Source organism: Pezoporus wallicus, unplaced genomic scaffold (assembly GCF_028554395.1).
Source record: "Pezoporus wallicus isolate ANWC-B61680 ecotype Strahan unplaced genomic scaffold, APGP_CSIRO_Pwel_v1 contig_12281, whole genome shotgun sequence".
Classification (NCBI taxonomy): domain Eukaryota; kingdom Metazoa; phylum Chordata; class Aves; order Psittaciformes; family Psittacidae; genus Pezoporus; species Pezoporus wallicus.
This window is the reverse complement of record NW_026635617.1, coordinates 7,351-25,756: the sequence shown is the minus strand read 5'-3', so window position 1 is coordinate 25,756 and position 18,406 is coordinate 7,351. Positions and strand designations below refer to the sequence as shown.

General features: G+C 39.5%; 1 protein-coding gene across 3 annotated transcripts; it reads right to left on the bottom strand.

The window, feature by feature from the left end:
* Nucleotides 1-792: 792 nt before the first annotated feature.
* On the bottom strand, nucleotides 793-17,581 carry MFSD11 (major facilitator superfamily domain containing 11). Of its 3 annotated transcripts, none has more exons than XM_057397070.1 (14): nucleotides 17,453-17,581; nucleotides 17,086-17,214; nucleotides 15,537-15,592; nucleotides 14,177-14,284; nucleotides 13,736-13,815; nucleotides 13,535-13,631; nucleotides 11,365-11,423; nucleotides 8,733-8,874; nucleotides 7,871-7,911; nucleotides 6,732-6,797; nucleotides 4,667-4,792; nucleotides 3,302-3,476; nucleotides 2,039-2,174; nucleotides 793-1,572 (listed from the first exon to the last, which is right to left on the bottom strand). In XM_057397070.1, the coding sequence occupies exons 2-14, from the start codon at nucleotides 17,179-17,181 to the stop codon at nucleotides 1,405-1,407; spliced, it is 1,350 nt and encodes a 449-aa protein (XP_057253053.1). In that variant the 5' UTR covers nucleotides 17,182-17,214; nucleotides 17,453-17,581; the 3' UTR covers nucleotides 793-1,404. The 3 variants fall into 3 exon arrangements, with proteins under 3 accessions (XP_057253053.1, XP_057253052.1, XP_057253051.1); XM_057397069.1 differs by having other exon boundaries at nucleotides 17,086-17,254; nucleotides 17,453-17,578; XM_057397068.1 differs by having other exon boundaries at nucleotides 17,086-17,225; nucleotides 17,453-17,577.
* Between the last annotated feature and the right edge of the window lie 825 nt (nucleotides 17,582-18,406).

Genomic DNA, 18,406 nt, shown 5'->3' with positions numbered 1-18,406 from the left:
TTATTAGAGACATTAATATCCTGATCTGTGCACAGAAAAAGGTTGGAAAATGGTACCTTTTTACAAATAGCTCAATGGAGTGTCTAAAAACAGCCTATCACTGTCCCATAGCTGCTCTTGCATTGCATCTTGTTTGCCCACTAGACAGAAACATAACTGCAAGTACTACAGTCATGTAGACAGATAAAAATCCAGGTGAGCTGTATTCACTGCCTGTATTTACATCATCTGTAACGATTTAGGATTAAAACTTGGCTACTCTGCTAGTAACTGGCTTTTGCATCTGGCAGCATAAGATTACAGTAGAGTCCTCCCAAAAATATCCTGAATGAAACAACTCGGATCAAGTTTTTCAGGTCTTTTTAGGCCATGCAGTAGATCAAACACTGCAGGATTATTCTTGCAACTCACATTCTGAACTGTTTGCACTTTAAAAAGTTACCTTAGACAATGCTCCCATCACCAATTGTGATGAAAATTTCACTGAACTCAAAAGCACGATTTGGGAGTCTGGGAGCGAAGCTGTGCCTTATGGTCCTTCACATAGCATTGCCCTGAGAAAGGTTCAGCAGCAATCCCAACACAGTAACACAGTTCAATTCTGAGATGCTGAACCAAGAGGCTCATTTCAACTATCAACACTTCACAGCTCTCAGGAACACATCTTTAAGGTGGCTAAGGGCAACTACTTCAAATTCTTCTCAGATCTTTTGCATCACACTACAGCCTCATCTATTTTCTTTAAAAAAAAAAGAAAACAAAAAAAACACACACAAAAAACCCTCCAAAACATGGATGTGATAAAATTTAAGCACATGAAATACATTAATAAACAAATGGGAAACAAGGAACTGTATGATACAGAATAAGAAGGCAACATTTCCCACAGAAATACTTCTGCATGTCTAATTGTTGGCAAAGTCAATGACAAATTGATTCCTCAGCTGCACAGGCATTCTGTATACCATGTACCCTATAAAAATATCACTGTTCAATACAAGAATTCAAGTGTCTGCAGAACCAGGATATAGGAAAAATAGTTTAGGGAGGAAAAAAACCCCACTAATTCTGTAGTGCATGGCAGAATGAAACGAGGCAATTACATCCTGAAAGGTACATCTCAAACCAGAGTTGTTCAATCCAGAAATCTCTGCATTCCCTTCCATTTCTAACACTGGGTTTTTTAAGACCATAAATACCAAACCCAGCTGATTAAAGCAAGAAAAGCCTTTCAAATGTGGCATTTTCTCTCATGTTCCCCCATTCAGTTAAAGTGATGGTGATTTAGTAGTAGCTTCCTTCATCCCAAACTCTGCAGCAACTTGATCTTTTCACCTTCTCACATCACTTCACAATAAAGGTGCCCATGCTGTTCCTTACGTTGGACTAGGCACAGTATATGGGTCAAATGCTGCTGTAGTCCGAGCCACGGGCAGCAAGAGTTGCTGCTGCTTTCCGCTCCACCAGAAAGAAGGTAATTGTTCCAAAGAAGCCCACAACCACCATGATGAGGAGCTGCCACTGCAGAAGGAAGTAGTTGCTGTAGAAATAGGCAACTGCTGCACAGATGGACTGAGAGGAAAAACAGTGTAAAGAGATTATCAGTGGAGATATCCAGTATTACTGCACAAGAATCAAATTGATACATACAGTTTAATGTTCAACTCTCAGTAGCATGCTTCTGTGGAAGACATGCAATCATAAAACTTCATTACAGCTCAACATATGGCTTGGTATGATATACAACAGATTTAGTTTTTACTTGTATTTAAACAGTGTTCACTGCAGAAAACTCAAGTGCTTGTAGCATCTCAAATGCACTTCTCTGCTATTTTAAAAGTTTGTCTACAAACAACACAGCCAAGGCTTTGAAGTCAGTCAGTTACTTCCAGTTTTACAGCATTACAAACTATTCTATACCAAAATTCAGGATGAAATCTGTTCAGAAACATTCTCTTTCTCAGCTCATTAAAAACTCAACCCAACATTTTGATAACATTCCACAATCATACTGTCAAAAGGCTTTGTTAAGTAGTACCTGAACAAACTTAAAGATGGCAAAGGCAGGAGCACTGTCTTCTGAATACAGGAAGCCTAAAATACTGAGGAGCTGGGTGTTAAAGCAGCTGTCTCCCAGGCCCAACAGGAAGCTGCAGAATATGGCCACGTTTTTGCTGAAGGAGAGAGTGAATCAGATTTAAAAGCCATTCATTCAAACAGCTTACACATCTATAAACTAATTGGCAGACTAATTGGAAACTGAGAATGGAAGTTATCAACCTAAAACTCACTGAAAGAGAACTAGGACTGCCTGGCTTGGCAAAAAAAGAATAGTTTCATCAGATTTTAGTTTCTTGAATGCCAAGACTACTGGTACTGTTACCTGCAGTCAATTTTAGTCTGAATTAGAACCACTAAAAGAACTCTGATTGGTACTTGGAGCCACAAAACCCACAAGGCAGAGACTAGAAGCTGATATACACATGGCAAGTTGATAAAATCTGCAGGAATACTAGAAAAATACCAGTTCATTCTGCAGCAAAACACTCCAGTTAAAGAAAAGTCACCCACACTGCCACACACTGACATGGTTTAGGGGTAGCTTTAGCAGTCCAGAGGTAAATGTTGGACTTGATGATCTTAAAGGTCTTTTCCAACCTTATTGATTCTATGATTCTAAATGCTTAGTTGCAAGTTAGCAGCTGTGCCTGCACAAACTGACAACACTATTTTCACCCAAACTGACAAAAAACACTTCAAAAGGAAGTTGCAGTGATAAGAAAGCTCCCTGCATCCTTCCCCTAACACTTAGGGCTGTAAGACAGGCATAGGACAGCACCAGTTAGACCAAGTGGATTTGACAACAAGCACTGAAAGACTTGGAAACCATTGCAACAGCACAAGGCTGCCACATGGAGTGTCTAAAAACATCTTCTCAGTGCTCCTGCTGTAGTACAACTGAACCCAACACTGTTTTAAAATAAACTGAATTCCTGACATCTAGTACAATAGTTGCTGGTCTCGCTAGTCAGGCTGTCCTGACTAGATGTCAGGAATGGCAGTTCAAAAGCAATATATTTGCTATCAAACATCCTAATGCTTTTAATTCTTATGCCATTCAAGTGCCTAAATTGGATGCACACTGGTAGAATATATACCTTGCATAAAAACAGAATTCCTAAAAGCTTTTTCTATGGAGTTAGTCACTACACAGAAAAGCAGCTTCAAGGAATTTTCTGTTACAGGAACAAGCTGTTTATATACATTGAGTTATAGCAGCCAAAGGGAAAAGTTCACATACCTTGGAATCATGTACGCAATATCATCTGTTCCTTCCATAGGAGCAATAGGGGCATCATTTGGTATGTTGAAAAAAATTAAGTAAAAGGCTAAGAAGTGGACAATGATGCCAAGCATCACCACAGGGTTCCGGCCAAAGCGGTTCTTCTTGCTCAGCAAACCAAAGATTCCTCCACCTGTAGCAGTGAAAAAGCTGAATAATTAAACCAAAACTGAAGATATAAACATAGAACCAAACTTAGAATACTGTAAAAAAAGTGCTGACAACTTAAGATTATAAATTCCTCCATGTTGGATAACTGAAAGATCAATGGACAAGTGCTTAGCTCTTAACTGAAAGAGCATGCACCTCTCTCTCTGCATGCACATTGTTAGTGAACAGTGGTTTCTGGTTAAACATTGTAGTACTTAAGTTTAAGCAAAAAACAATTACTTAATGCAATTTTATTCAAATGTTACATCTCATTTAACACAAGCGAACCTCTTTAAAAGAAAGACATCTTTAGTGCAACAATTTATTAAAACATTAAGTTACAACATGACTTTAATAAAAAAGTAAACATAATAATGTTCAAAAAACAGAATATCAAAAGGTTGACAGCTCCTCAATGACATTGTAGCCCAGTGTTTCTCTCATGCTAAGATTTAGGTATTTCTGTTCTTCTTTTAGGGCCACGAGGAAGATCAGGGGCTGGAGCACCTCCCATATGAAGACAGGCTGAGAACATTGGGGCTGTTCAGCCTGGAGAGAAGCTGGGTGGAGACCTCAGAGCAGCTTCCAATGTCTGAAGGGAGCTACAAGGATGCTGGGGTACTCTACATCAGGGACTGTAGCGTTAGGACAAGGGGTGATGGGCTCAAACTAAAACAGGGGTAGTTCAGGTTAGATGTAAGGCAGAAGCTCTTCCCTGTGAGGGTGCTGAGGTGCTGGCACAGGGTGCCCAGAGAAGCTGTGGCTGCCCCATCCCTGGCAGTGTTCAAGGCCAGGCTGGACACAGGGGCTTGGAGCAAGCTGCTCTAGTGGAAGGTGTCCCTGCCTGTGGCAGGGATTGGAACTGGATAATCTTAAGGTCCTTTCCAGCCCAAACCAGTCTGGGATTCTATGATTTGTGCTAATCCAAAAAATGCAGACTCTTAGGATTCAATATGTCACCTCCTACTCCAGAACCACTTTACAAAGCGTGACGTGTAATTCACAGTGCAGTAAGGAGCCACATTGCCCATTTTGCTCCTATTATTTCAGGTTTTGTTCACATACACATTGCTGGAAGCTTGAAAGACACCGTTTAAATATAACCCCCCCCACTTTGAATAACTATATCATCTTAATCCTTTTTTGTGTACCAGATAATAAATATAGACTCACCCAAAATTTCTCCAACACCAATAAAAATACCAGAGAGCCCAATAAGGCTTTTTGCTTCATTGCCAAACCTATTCACAGCACCAATGCACGTCCCATATACTCCAGAAAAGAAGGTTAATTCCACACCTTTGAAGGAAACCAAGCAAATAATAAATGAACCATTACCAAAGTAATGACAAATCTTTATGTCTAAAGTCTGGTTTTCTCTACAGTGTCTTTCATGTAAATATATTTAAAAGAGGTATGTGAAAGAGAATTCAACAGGGAATTTTAAACTATGTAATATGAGAAAGAACTGCTGCTTAAAATACTCGGTTTTATTGCCATTACTGTGAGGAAAGGTGACAAAGCTGAGTCCAACTTGCATGACTATAAGCAACCATCAGTATAAAAATACCTGTTTCTTTAATAAAAAGTGTATTTAAAACAATGCAAACTTATGCCTAAACAAAGAAAAATAGCTCAAAATAAAACTGTTTATGATTTACCTCCTTTGCCTTTTGCTACTGCAAATATATAGTACACCATTTACACATATATATATATATAGTCCAGGCTACCTGTATGGCACAGGAACTTAAGAGCTTCAAAAAGGGTAAACTTTGAGCAGTCTTAATAATATAACCATCAACTTTTGTTAATAAAAGCTTTTGTGATTCAGAGCAGAAGTGTGATGACGAATGAATGAGGAACCTTGGGGGGTTTAGTCTCGAGAAGAGAACGTTCAGGGGGCACCTTATCACCCTCTACAGCTACCTGAAAGGAGGATGGAGCCAGCAGGGGCCTGATCTCTGCTCCCAAGGAGTAAGTGATAACATGCTCAAAATCCATGTAGATGAGACCCTCAGGAACATGGTTTAGCGGTAGCCTTGGCAGTGCTGGGAAGCGGTTGGACTTTATGATCTTAAAGGTCTTTTCCAACCTGATTCTACGATTGATAGGATTTTGTATTTTCCTACTAAAGTGGCAATACTGACCAGGAGCCACCAGGTGGCAGCAGCTGTTTTTCCCAAACTGGATTGCTTTTTTCCTGCTACCTGTAAACTCAAATTTAGGATTAATCAGGCCAAACCTGCCTGAACGCCTCCCCTTGTTACTTGGCTCACATCCCCACTGTGCTACAAGAGGAATTCAAGTTAGTTAAACTGGGTTAACACAACACTGGAGATGCCGTGAAGCAACGTGTAACTCAGTAAAGTGGCTAGTACGAACTGACTTCATAGCTCCCACCACTATTTCTCTACCAGAAGCCGACTGCAAACTTCAGCAGATGTTGTGGCACTGTTTAGAGTCTGTTCACATCTAAGTTTTTCTTTTCACCTACAAGAGCTAACAACAATTTTCCATAACAGTGACTCAGAACTGAGGTATCTATTCTCCCTAAAACTTAATTTGGTCATGAACAAAACTATTTCTGAAGCCAAATAAGTAGCAAGAAGCCCCCCCCCCAAAAAATCATTAAAAGATCTCAGTTACATTTTGAATATTTTAAGAGTATTTCTGTGGAAGAACCACTTCTATACAGCAAAAATAATGTTATTTGGTTTAAATTTCATATCTTGGTCTAATAATGGCAGACCAGGATTAACTAGAAGTTGCTAAGGAGAGCCTTGGCCACAGCAAATATTAATGACAAAAATAGTTGAAAATGGCTAAATTTTCCCCAACAGAACCAAGACTAAACCAAAAACTGTTAGAAATCTCCCATGCCTTAATGAAGGTGACAAAAATTAAAACGTACAAGCATTACTTTAATTCCAATGCAACTGCATTGAACAATCTACAGCCTATTGATATTGATAGCCATTTTGCCTAACCCTCAATTTGGGACCCAGAGCTGTACTGAGCCAAGAGTTACAACATCTGTCAGTACTTGCAGTCTTTGTGCACCCCTCCTCCTGTACAGAAATGTTTTTCAGAACACAGGAATGTCGTAACTTATTCAAAGTTAACTGAAATATTCAAGTAATGTTTGCAGAGATATGGAACTGCAAACCTGCCCTGGGGTTAACATTCCGAACAATGCCCTGACATTACTACATTACACACTCTGTTTGCTCCATACCTGTGTATGCTGTTGTAACACTGAGCAGCATAATTTCTTTGGTGAAGCTCAGCTTTATAGATTTCTCTGTAAAGACATAATAATGGAAATTAATAACTTCTGATAGCACTGAGATTATTACACTTTCTTCTGCGCTTTGCTTAAAGCAAAATCAGGTTAAAATTCTGCAAACTATGACTTCATTGAACAGAGAGCTAAAACTGACCCTGATCTGCCTTTTAAAAGATATGCTGTGATCTGAAATCTTTGTTTTGTAAGGAAATCAAGGAGGGAAATGCTGAACACAGGATACACAGCTTTCAATGAGCATACAATTTTCTGTTCATTGTGTATTTGTACTCAGTCCATGGCAATTGTCTCCTAAAATGATACATAAATTCTCAGTGATGATCCTGTGTTCTCAAAACAAGCTTAACAGTCACATGCAGAGCACATCAAGCTCCAGTGGAAACTGCAGGTGCTCCAGTTCAAATTCTTGTTAAGTTCATTTGGTGACTAAATAAAACAGTATGTAACCACTTCTTTATCTTGGTAGTAAAGTTCTTCTTTCTTTTTAAGGTTTCAAGCTCTTTTTGTGCTCATCTATACGAGCACAAATATAAAGCAGCTGTTATAAAGAAGCTCATATATAAGGAAGCTGTTGATTTAGTTTCAGATCCAAGCTACTTTACAAAGCAGTACCCCTCCAAATTTCTCCAAGACTATACTAGTACGTAACTGAAGTGAAGCCTACTTCACTTCCTCTCTTTCAGTCATCTGTTCGTATGATACTGTCACCTGAAAGGAGTTTGGTGGTTCCCAGGCTTTTCCAGTTGCAAGGCCCATTTCATCTAGGCTCAAAATCCCAAATGATCACATAGACAACTCAATTCCTCTGAGGCTTAAAGCTCATCAGCCCTGTGTACCTATGGGAACTGTCATCTCCAGTCTGAAAGATATTATCATCTGGCAGTCATTCTTCCATCCCTGAAGGTCTATATTCAAAGGGAATAACTGAAATGCATTCTTGACACCTTATTTGTTTACAATTTTGTCCTCTAAGTGATTAGTACATGATCACATTATCAGCAGAATGATGGAGAGCTGGAAAGGACATGTCAGTGTGTTTCAAAGCAACTCTTATGTGGAACAGTACTTACTGAAGGCAGCCAGCGCTCTTGTCATTTTGTTTTGTGCAGACCTGGGCAAATAAATGACTTGGTCAAAATGGAAAAAGAATAACCACAGTCTTGCTATGCTGGAAGGCAGATCAATTGTTCCAATTTCCTGTATACTTTCTAGCCCAGCACTATATACTGGAATATGCTATTATATTATTAAATATTTCTGAGAATCTAAACTATTAACAAAAACCAACTATTTCTGTGCTAGTGAATGCCATTCCAAAATTAACCTGCTTAACAGCACCTTTCTTCTGAGCTTTTTATAGCTTTAACCATTTTTTCACAGGCATATTTACTAATCTTTTTCTAACATTTTCATTGTTCTTTAAATAAATCAAAAAAACTTAAACTGATGCTTTGGGCAAAGCTGTACTGAAGCTACCTGTGTACCTGTGTGTTTCTAGTGTATTTATTTTGCTTAGGGTGACATATATATATATTTAGAGAACATATGAAAAGCATATTTCAATATGTTAAGGATAACCCATAAAAAGGGTTTTCTGATGATTCCAGTCTTTAAACTGGGTTAACGAGTAGAAGACAGACTATGAAAGGCAGATACATGTTCAATAATAATCAGAGGTAAAAGGTAGCTTTCCAAAGGCATGCACTTACTGGAAAAGCAATGTGCAGTACTGCACTCCACCCTTGACAATACATCATATAAAGAACACTCATTCTCACTTATTGAAGTACAGACACTATTCTATCAAATCTAAAAAGTTCAGGTTGTTCACAACATTCATGTTTCCAGTGTACAGGGGAAACTAAATGCATGATGCTCCAGTGAGGACTAGGAGCACAAAAGTAACAACATGTTCTTGCCACAAGTACTTACGAGCTGTCCCCTGGGATTTCGTTAGTAGAATTTTCCTCCCCTGGAGCTTTTGTGTCCTCTTGTTTCCTAATCAGAAAGAACAGAACTGTGCCCACAAGACTGATAACAGTCAGAGCAATGAAGACAGTTCTGCGATCACTCTCTGTGGAAAAACAAACAAGACATAACTAGATGTGCAAAAGCAATTCAAATACCTTAAAGAACTAATACAGACATACTCCAGAGCTGTTTAAAATGCATACTCATTTTCTAACCTACCTTCCACAAGGTAGGAGCACAAGGTACCCAGCTGCTGGAAAATTTGTCTCAGTTTTATGATGCTAACAAAATATCAGCATACTAAAGAGTGTCACTGGCATTTTCTGCCATGCAAAGAGTATGACTAAGGAGGAATGCATAAATTATTAGCAGAAGTACATCTTTCAAGACTTACATAATTCAGAGTGGACATAGCAAACTACTCCAAACCCCTTCAGGTTTCTAGAAAAGCTCTTTAGCAGCACCAGAAATATTAGTGCCATAACATCAGGAACTGCTAAGGCTTGTAAATTACAAAGGCCTTAAACCCACCAAAACCTCAGTAACTAATAGAGCATGTGATGTGCAGCTAGAGGAAGGTAACTGCTGCACTTGCCACTTGTTTAGCACAATGCAGAATTCACTCCCATTTACAAATTTTAAGCAGAGGAAATAAAAAAAAACCAAGAAACAGCTAATAGTGACTGAACTAGTGTATGGTTCTGAAGAAATTGTCTACACTTCTATTTAATTCCCCTTTAGCTTAAATGTAAAGGTAAAATTGCTACAAATATAACCTGTGTACGATTACAGGACAAAAAGTGAATATGGGCTTCACCTTGAAATGCCTGTAATATTTTCTACAGGTTGTAAAAGGAAGGAGGGATTGATTTTAAACACCATCAAACCTTCCAGTATCAACATTTTGTAATAAAGAGGAGTCTCAAGACATTTAAAGGTAGAGGAAAACGTAAGAGCAGAACTCCCTCATAGTTAACTGCTCTATTCTGTGGTTAGCAAGAGCAATGAAATTTGGAACACAGGGAATTTCAGGCCCACCAGGTTCAAAGTGTTTCCAGTACTTTCAATAACACTTAAACCTTTTTGTTAGAGATGAAGGAACATGGAACATTATCTTCAAAAATCAACCTGTGCTGTGCTACCAAGCCTGTGTCTGTGGAGAGCCTGAAGTCAGATCTAACAGCAGCATGAAGTAGATTATTCATCTCAACAGGGCAATACTTCTGAAGGCTAATAATCATCATTTAAAAGGCAACATGTTATTCCTGATTGACTAGAGCAGAAGTATCCTGATCTTTTAGATGTTAAAAGGAATTGACACCTCCAGTAGACATTTGACTTCAAGACTACAATAAGGAAAACTCTCACAGTTATTACAGCACAGGAATCAACCCTATTTGTTTACAAAATGTTTGTTTTTTTCCATCAGTGTTCAGTTTTTATAATTACAATCTTAGATTTTGCTCTGTTTTCTTAGTGGATACCCCCACCTACTTGCCTTGCTTACTTAAACAGTTGCCATAGATCTCTGCTTTAAAACCACTGAGTCCGAACAGCTATCCAGCTTCTTAAACATATAAAGTCCTGCTCTTTACAATTCCATCAGGAATTAGTCTTCATAGATTATGCCAAGAAAGGAAGACCAAGTTCTCAAACACTCCACCAGCAACACTGCCAGTTTAAGCAGCAGCAGCCCACTCTCAGTGCAGCTGCATATCTCAACCTCTGTCTTCCTACACTACTTTGCACCACCACAGTGGTTAGTGCAACTGTGAACTGGGATAGCTTTCCTTTCTTTTCCTTTATGTTACAGTTTAATCAATTTCAGTCTATACTAGGAATTTCCTTTGTAATAGGATCATACACATATTAAAAATACAGCCATTCCAGAATACCTTTCCCCCAAAATATTTTCTGCCTAACTTAGCTATCTTTCATCATGAATGTTTCCTTCTTTTTATTTCTATTTTGGATGCCAGAGAGGGACTTCTCATCAGGAAATGTAACGATAGGACAAGAGTTAATGGCCTTAAACAGGGGAAGTTCAGGCTGGATATAAGGAAGTTCTTTCCTATGAGGATGGTGGGTGCCCAGAGAAGCGTTAAGTGCTCCATCCTTGGAAGCATTCAAGGCCAGGTTGGACGGAGCCTTGGGGAAACAGAGTCTAGTGTGAGGTGTCCCTGCCCGCAGCAGGGGGTTGGAACTAGGTGACCTTATGGTCCCTCTCAACCCCAACCATCCTATGATTCTACAAAATGTGTAATTTGGCATGAGCATGTCTGTGCACGGAAAATCCCAGAATAGCTATCGTGGAAAACCTTATTCTAAATGAGCATTGTGAAGACTTTCACAGACAGTACCCTAAAGGAAGGTACTCAAAGTGTACTGCACGTAGAAAAATAACATACATAATACAAGGGCTGGGAGTACCATGGAACACTAAATGAAAAGCATACTCCAAAAATAGCTTTACAATAAATTAGGGGGGAAAAAGTCTGCTATTGAGTAAGTTTCTTGCCACTTTCCAGTTCCTTACTTAAACATGCTACCATGTTTTAAAGGATGGCCTCCCATATAAGCAAGCAGTACCCACCTGATATGTGAGTTTTTCCTTGCCAAGCAAAGTATATATACATGTTTCCAAAAAACAAGCTGTAAACAAAAAGGACAAAGGTGAACAGGACAAGATTAAGGGTGTAGCATCACAATAATACTAATACTATGAAAAAAAGGTACTGTGCCACTGTGAAAGAAATAAAGACACTAATCCCTCTCCATGCAAACTACTTACTCTATACAAAACTTCAAACGCAGCAGAGGATTCTTCCCTGTAACGTTGGCTCTTCATTTCTAGCCATCAAGACCCAAGTGGTAGCATAAGTTAGGCAATCTGCATCTATGTTGCCTGTGTCTCATTTTTGAAGGGTATAGGTTAGAAAGTGGACATGTTTCTGGAGGTAATGCAACACTTCCTTGGAAGAGTACTGAAGAATTGCTCCAACACTGGTGTTAACAGCTCAAAGGAAATTCTGTGTTCCTACCTAGTGTTTCCTAAAATCTAATAACTCTGAATAAACAGCAATTCAAAACAGCCCCAGAGTCAAGTTTCCTCATATAAAGCCAGGCATTTTACTCACTGTAAAACACACAATTACTTGGGTTTGTGGAAATTGCTACCCTGATAACATACTGATAGGTTAATTATGGAACCTGAAACTCGGGGAACAGAAGTAGCATGCCACGGGTTGAGACATTATCAATGACCTCTAGTACAGACTCAAAAGCCTCAGCACCTTCAGCAATTCATTCCTCTCCTCATCTCCCACTATCCAGAACTGCTGTATTAGAGGTAGTAGAAGGTCTCTCTCTTCAGGAACCATTTTTGGACCTATTGCCAGTAAATTTGTTTGATCCCTTTTTGATCTTGCTGACACCATCCAACTCTACACTTTCCTGTGGCAACAAGCTGTAAGAGTTTAATCACCCACTGTATAAAGTAGCATCTTATCTGTTTCAAGCCTGTCCTCTTCTGGTTTCACCAAGCCACCTGAGTTCTAGTGCAGCAGCATTTAGTGAGCAACAGTTCTACGTTCAGCTCACTTGCTGAAAACCTCCATGTTCTGATGACATGGCATAATCCTCCTCAGCTGAGTCCCAAACTTCTTAGCCTCTGAAGTCAGCAACTCTACCTTCTTGCATGTTTTTATTTCCCCCATACCCTAAATGCATTACACAAGAACCATAAACTATATCCACACAAAATATTCAATGGCAGCAATACAGCACCCACTACCTTTCTTGATGCCAAGACTTTTTTTGTTGCAACAGCACTCAAGCTTATCAGAGTACTATCAACAACAAGATCTCTTTTCTGACTGACAGGTCCAACTTCACTATCTTCACCTTCTCAATAAGCAGCAAGGTCTGGCTGCTGCCTCAGGGAAAAGGAGGGTAAAAGTCAAAGGGATAAAACATCCAGCAAAGAAAGCACCTCAGCAGCTAGAGCCCAGCCCCACAGTTCTCAAGCAAGGCAAGCAGGGCAGACCCAAAGACTGTAAGCAGGGTCAACTAAAGCCTTGACCACCATAGAAGCTCATGCTACTAAGGCAGGTCTGAGGGTCAAGCTGGGAAGTCAGCCCACAGACCAGAGTCAGGTCCAGCAATTCCCACATAGTTTCACAGTGAGAAGACAGAGCAAACCCAAAATAAGAAAACAGCCTATAGACCAGAACAGCAAGACCCACTGCCAGGCACATATAAGGCTACAGGTGAGCTGGAAACCCAGTCCCCTGCAACACAGCTCCAGAAGAACTGGGTGCCCAGAACTGAGTTTAAATGGGGTGCCTGGCCCATGGGCAGATGGGAAGGGTGTGGTGGACGTGCCAGGTGAGATGGTTCAGGGCTAATTAGAGCAATCAGGGTACTGACACTAATTAGCACAGCCCTCACAATCAACAAGATTTGTGTCACATATGTCAATGTTCCCCTAACAGAAATAGCACATTGAGAGCAGAAGTTTGCACTATGTAACTTTCATTCACTGTTCTATAACGCACAATAGCAATAGAAATGTTCCTTTCACCTCTCCCTCCAGCTTGGGGCTGGAAGTAGGTGATGTTACGGTCCTTTCCAACCCAAACCATTCTGTGATTCACTGACTATAAGGTACCAGCAGAGTGTTTTTTAATGCAGTCTCCACTTACCAAAAATGTAAAAAGCAGAATGTGTACACAACCAAATAAAGAGTCACAAATAAAGCTTACCTGGACTGTAAGAGAGCCCAAAATACTCCACTGTTCCTTCCAATGGTGTTTTCATCTGAATTTACAGTCAAGCAATTTCCCTGTGCTGTCCACAGGACTGGAAGAGATGGAATATATTGCTCAAGTAATAAAAATGTTTTACAGGTATATTCAAATATAGCAAATATAGCTTACAGTAAGCAGGGTAAGAACAACACTTACCAGCAGCTGCAATCCCAATAAAAACAGAAGCAGTGTAGAAAGCCCATGTTGTAGGTTGGATAAAAACTGCAATGTATAGGCTAGAATAGAACAGATCAGTTTATTGCATACAGACAAGTGAACACTGCTTTTGAACAATCAGATAGCTCACTTAGCTTAGGTTGTATGTGAAAAAAGGGAATCTTTACTCCACTAGGCATGTAGAATTTTATTTTCTAGTCACTACCTTGAGACCACACCTGAACTCCGAAGTCTGGACAAGCTGGAGGAAAAATACACTGTTTCCAGTAACTGGGCAATTACACATCTACTGATACAAACAGTATCTCTCCCAGGTGCTTTGCTTAGCCAGTACAATGTCATGTGTGGCATGGTAGCCTTAGATGTCAAAAAGACAATCATTTAAGAGGAAGCAGACAAAAATTCAAAAGTAATACTTACCTATAAAATACACCACTAACAACCATGGAGAGCTGAGGTTCTACTATTGCAACCACTGAGGGTGAGATAAGATTTGATGCAGAGAATACTCCATAAATGATGGACATGCTACAAAAATAAACAAAGATGAGTAAGTACTTAGAACATAGGATGTAAGTGCAACTGATTTAGGAATGTTCACTTGATTCCAAAACATCAAGTTAAGTACATACACAACTTACGTAACTGCATAACCTTCATGGTCAAACTTTTCCTTCCTTTCTTCTGTTACTTTCATCCACTGCACTCTGTATGGGAGTGTTTCTTGGATTGCTGAATAGACTATTGCATGCAAGCATAATAATTTACAATATGCATTTGTCACACTGTGCCTCAACAATAGTTACTGTACTTTGTGCCTAGGACTTCTAGAGGAGAATGTTTCAGAGCCTCACTTGTCTCTCAGTGAGGTTTTTATGCTCTGCCAAATACACCACAGAAAATTTATATATTTTCTGCCAACTGTATTTTTAGTTTAAAAGAAGATAATAACCCTCAAAGCAGCAACCAGGTTCTCCTACATGACCAGTTAATTTGGGATACAAAAGGTCCCTGCTCACGCTTGACAAGTTTGAATGTGCCAGTGCAATAACACAGAACAGCTTCTCGTGGCTTTGCTTCTCATTTCTGACTGCATCTTTAATGTTTATGTTCCCGTATCTCCTGGAAGCTTATCCATGCCACCTATCCTACACAAAGGTCTCTTCTCCCAAGTAACAAGTGATCAGACAAGAGGAAATGGCCTTGACCTCCACCATGGGAGGTTTAGATGGAGCTGAGGAACAATTCTTTCCCCAAAGGGTGCTCAGGCATTGGAACAGGCTGCCCAGGGCAGGGCTCGAGTCACCCTCCCTGCAAGTGTTCATACACTGTGTAGACAAGGCCCCAGTGCCACGGGTTAGTGGTGGCCTTGGCAGTGCTGGGGAACGGCTGGACTTGATGATCTTAAAGATTGTTTCCAACCTGGTTGTTTCTGATTCTATGATTCTAAAGGCAAACAAGCAGGGCTTAGTGAGCAGTTTTATTTATTTTAAAACTTCCACATTCTTCCTCTCCTAAGACAAAATGCTGACAATGTGATGACCATATGGTGGGTTTTCTCCCTAGAAAGAGAACATGCAAAACAGATCTGTAGTTCAACTAGACGTAATTCAAAGTAGAACTGGCGTGAATGTGAGAAGCCTGTTTAAAACTCCTTTGAGTATGTCACTAAATTTCAAAGTCAGCAGAATGCTACAATCTCTTGAGAATATATCTCTACCAGATGGCATTATAACTGCCTTCACCCTGCAAGGAGCAAAGTAAGATCTGTGTAAATTACCTTGTGTAGCCACTGCCATGGAAGTCCGTGCTGTTTAAATTTGTGATAACAGTTTGCTGTGAGGAGAAAATCATACATTGTCATATGCTAGAATATATCTTGTAGTCTGAGAACACTTGCATCAGTTTGAAGTCAGTATCAAACATTAGAATTGATCATTAATAGACTCTACAAAGTACTTAAAGTGTTAATTACAACTCACACCACCTCCACAATGAAGGTGAAGGAGATACTTGGCAGGAAAACGTTTGTAGTAGTAACCAGTATATCATGATTTCATCAGAGACCTTAAAATAATTCACAGAAGTTTTGTTTCACCGAATGCCTCTCTAAGGTAGATTTGTATGACTATCTAAATTTAAAAAGTGGGAAAAAAGGAGAAGTTTCAAAATACTCTCCATTTGGCCTAACTCTGAGCTTCTGATTAGAGTTTCCGTTCTTTCTGGTTTCCTGTTATTTCCCTGTTCCTATTTTTTTCCCTTGAATCAGCATTTAATGATCATGAGACCATGGAATCAGTTGGCTTGGTGGGCAGATCTGATTGCAAGTCACCTGGAATGACTTTAATGACTATAAATTACATGATTGCATGATCACTGGGTGTAATTTAGTGAGGTGCTCTCAATTCACTGCAGAACTTCTCAGATTCCTGGGCTGTACTGACATCCAGTGTCATGCTGAAAATGACACTTACAAAAACCATTCTAAAGTAGTTACTCCTATAAAGCAGTGAAGGACATTTATACGTCTGAACCCAGGAAGGATTCTTCTTGCACACAAGAAAAGAGAAGCTGCAAGACCAGTAGGCTCAAGAGATATGTTGAAATCTAACTGTCCTTCAGGCACATTACTAATACTGAAAGCAACGTTGACAGCTCCGTAAGTTAGAGGATCTGGACTGAGTATATCAGTAGCAGGATTCTAAAACTGCAAGCAGTTAGAGTGCAATCTGCTTTTAATGGTAAATTTGGATTGTTATGCTCAATTTTGCTTCAGCACACAAAGAGATACACACTACTAAAGCAGTAAATTACTTTTTCAGATGGTGACTTGGCAGTTGTAGCAATTACGGAAGTCTGACTCCTTGTCAAATGTTATCCTCATACTCCCCCTCAATATCTAGTTTGTTAGAACAGAAAAATACATTTAGATTAGGAAAAACACTCAAGGGCATAGTTAATAATAACAACTTCGGCAAATATTTTGAAGGAGACTATATGGAATAATCAGAAATATGACAAGTCCCATGCAATTCAATTGTTCAAGTGTCAAAACAGACACTATTTTAAACAGCAAACATTTGGTAAGATTAATTTTCTCCTTTCTAAGCAATCAGGCACAGTACCATGTGTAGCACTGCTATCTTAAACTGCTTAATTATCCAGTTCACCAACTTCATCTAGTTAACACAGAATCAATAGAGATAAAATGTCAAGGTGTCTTCCACACTAAGAAATGCCATGTAAAGTACCTCTTAGAGTACACAAAAGGCAATGAAGGATGAATAACTGTGACAGAAAACTTGGCATGTTTTGAAATCCACACCTACCGCAATATTTCCACAGGTTTGGAAAGCAGTGAATATAAGCATAAACGAGACTCCCAAGATAATGATGTTGGAAAGCTTTTTGGATTCAGGAGACATCTTGTGTTTTCTTGCCAAGGCCTCAGCTTCAGTCTGGAAAGTCTCTTTTCCTTTAAAAGTTTCCTCTTAACTGCTGTTAAAAACAAACAAGCAAAAGGAATAAAAGAAAAAAAAAGAAAGCTTAAAAAATGATGATTACTGCGGGCTACTTATCAGCTGTTAGGACATAACCATCAACCAGCTCTTCAATATTGTACAGTAAAATCAGTAACTTGAAAAGCAAACACCAAAGAAAAGTCTGGTACAAAGGGTAAAGACCCACATTCTCTACCTTTTCCCATGAAGTTAACAGAGCAGACTGCAGGGTGTCACTCCTTCATGACATCACCTTCCCCCAGATGAAGAAGTTTCCAAGGTATCAAGCTAGTTCATCAGCTCAGTTGCTTGCCATTGCTTGAAATCCGAATTCCAGAACACAGCCTCTAAATCACCTGACAAAGAAAAGATGAGACATTCGTCCACGGGAGTCATTTCCATGCATGTTGGACAGGAAATAAGGAACATTTCCCAATCTACATCAGCTGACCCAGCCTGTGTGCACTCTGGGAAATGCAGTTTTATGAAGTATACCTCTGCTGCTTAAAGGGGTGGTAATCTGCTAATCCTTAACATAAAATGATTTGTACTTGTCTAAGACTTGTAATCTCTATCCACTAAATAACACCTGGCAATGCAAGAAAAGCCTCAGGAAATCATCTAAGACAACTGTTTAATCCACTGAATCCACACAGAGTTATTCCAAAGGGGAAATGATCCCACCTTGGAAAAAACACGTAACTCAGTGCCATCAGCACACAAGCTCTCCATGGTGCTTCTGTCATCCTCCCAGTGACACAGGATAGAAAAGAGTCTTCATAATCTTTCACTGCCTTATCTCAAGGAACAGCATTATAATTATCAATTACATGCCCTTACTATTATACTTCACATTGTTTCTAAATAATAAACTTCAGAGCAATTGAACTTTAACTTGTGAACATCTCTGTTAAAAGCCAAAAGAGGCTCGATCACATGGAATGGCTGCTTTTCACTGTCACTGTCTTCTGTCTGCCCTGTTGGGCCTCCTATTAGACTATCAAGGTGTGCGTGGGGAGGTGTTTAACACAAGCAAAGCTCTCTTCTTCCTTTTTTAAACTATGAATTTATAGTACCAGCCTTTTAATATCCTCTGGGCTCTGTGTCCCACTCATGCCTCTTCCTCTTGTGCCACCATAAGGATTCATCT

What these genes read in the sequence shown, in the direction of transcription:
- MFSD11 (XM_057397068.1), bottom strand. An exon ending in GTTAGTGGTGTATTTTATAG is followed by an intron (nt 13,816 to 14,176) that starts GTAAGTATTACT and finishes GTTCTATTCTAG; the next exon opens with CCTATACATTGCAGTTTTTA. An exon ending in TGGTGTTGGAGAAATTTTGG is followed by an intron (nt 3,477 to 4,666) that starts GTGAGTCTATAT and finishes TCACTGCTACAG; the next exon opens with GTGGAGGAATCTTTGGTTTG.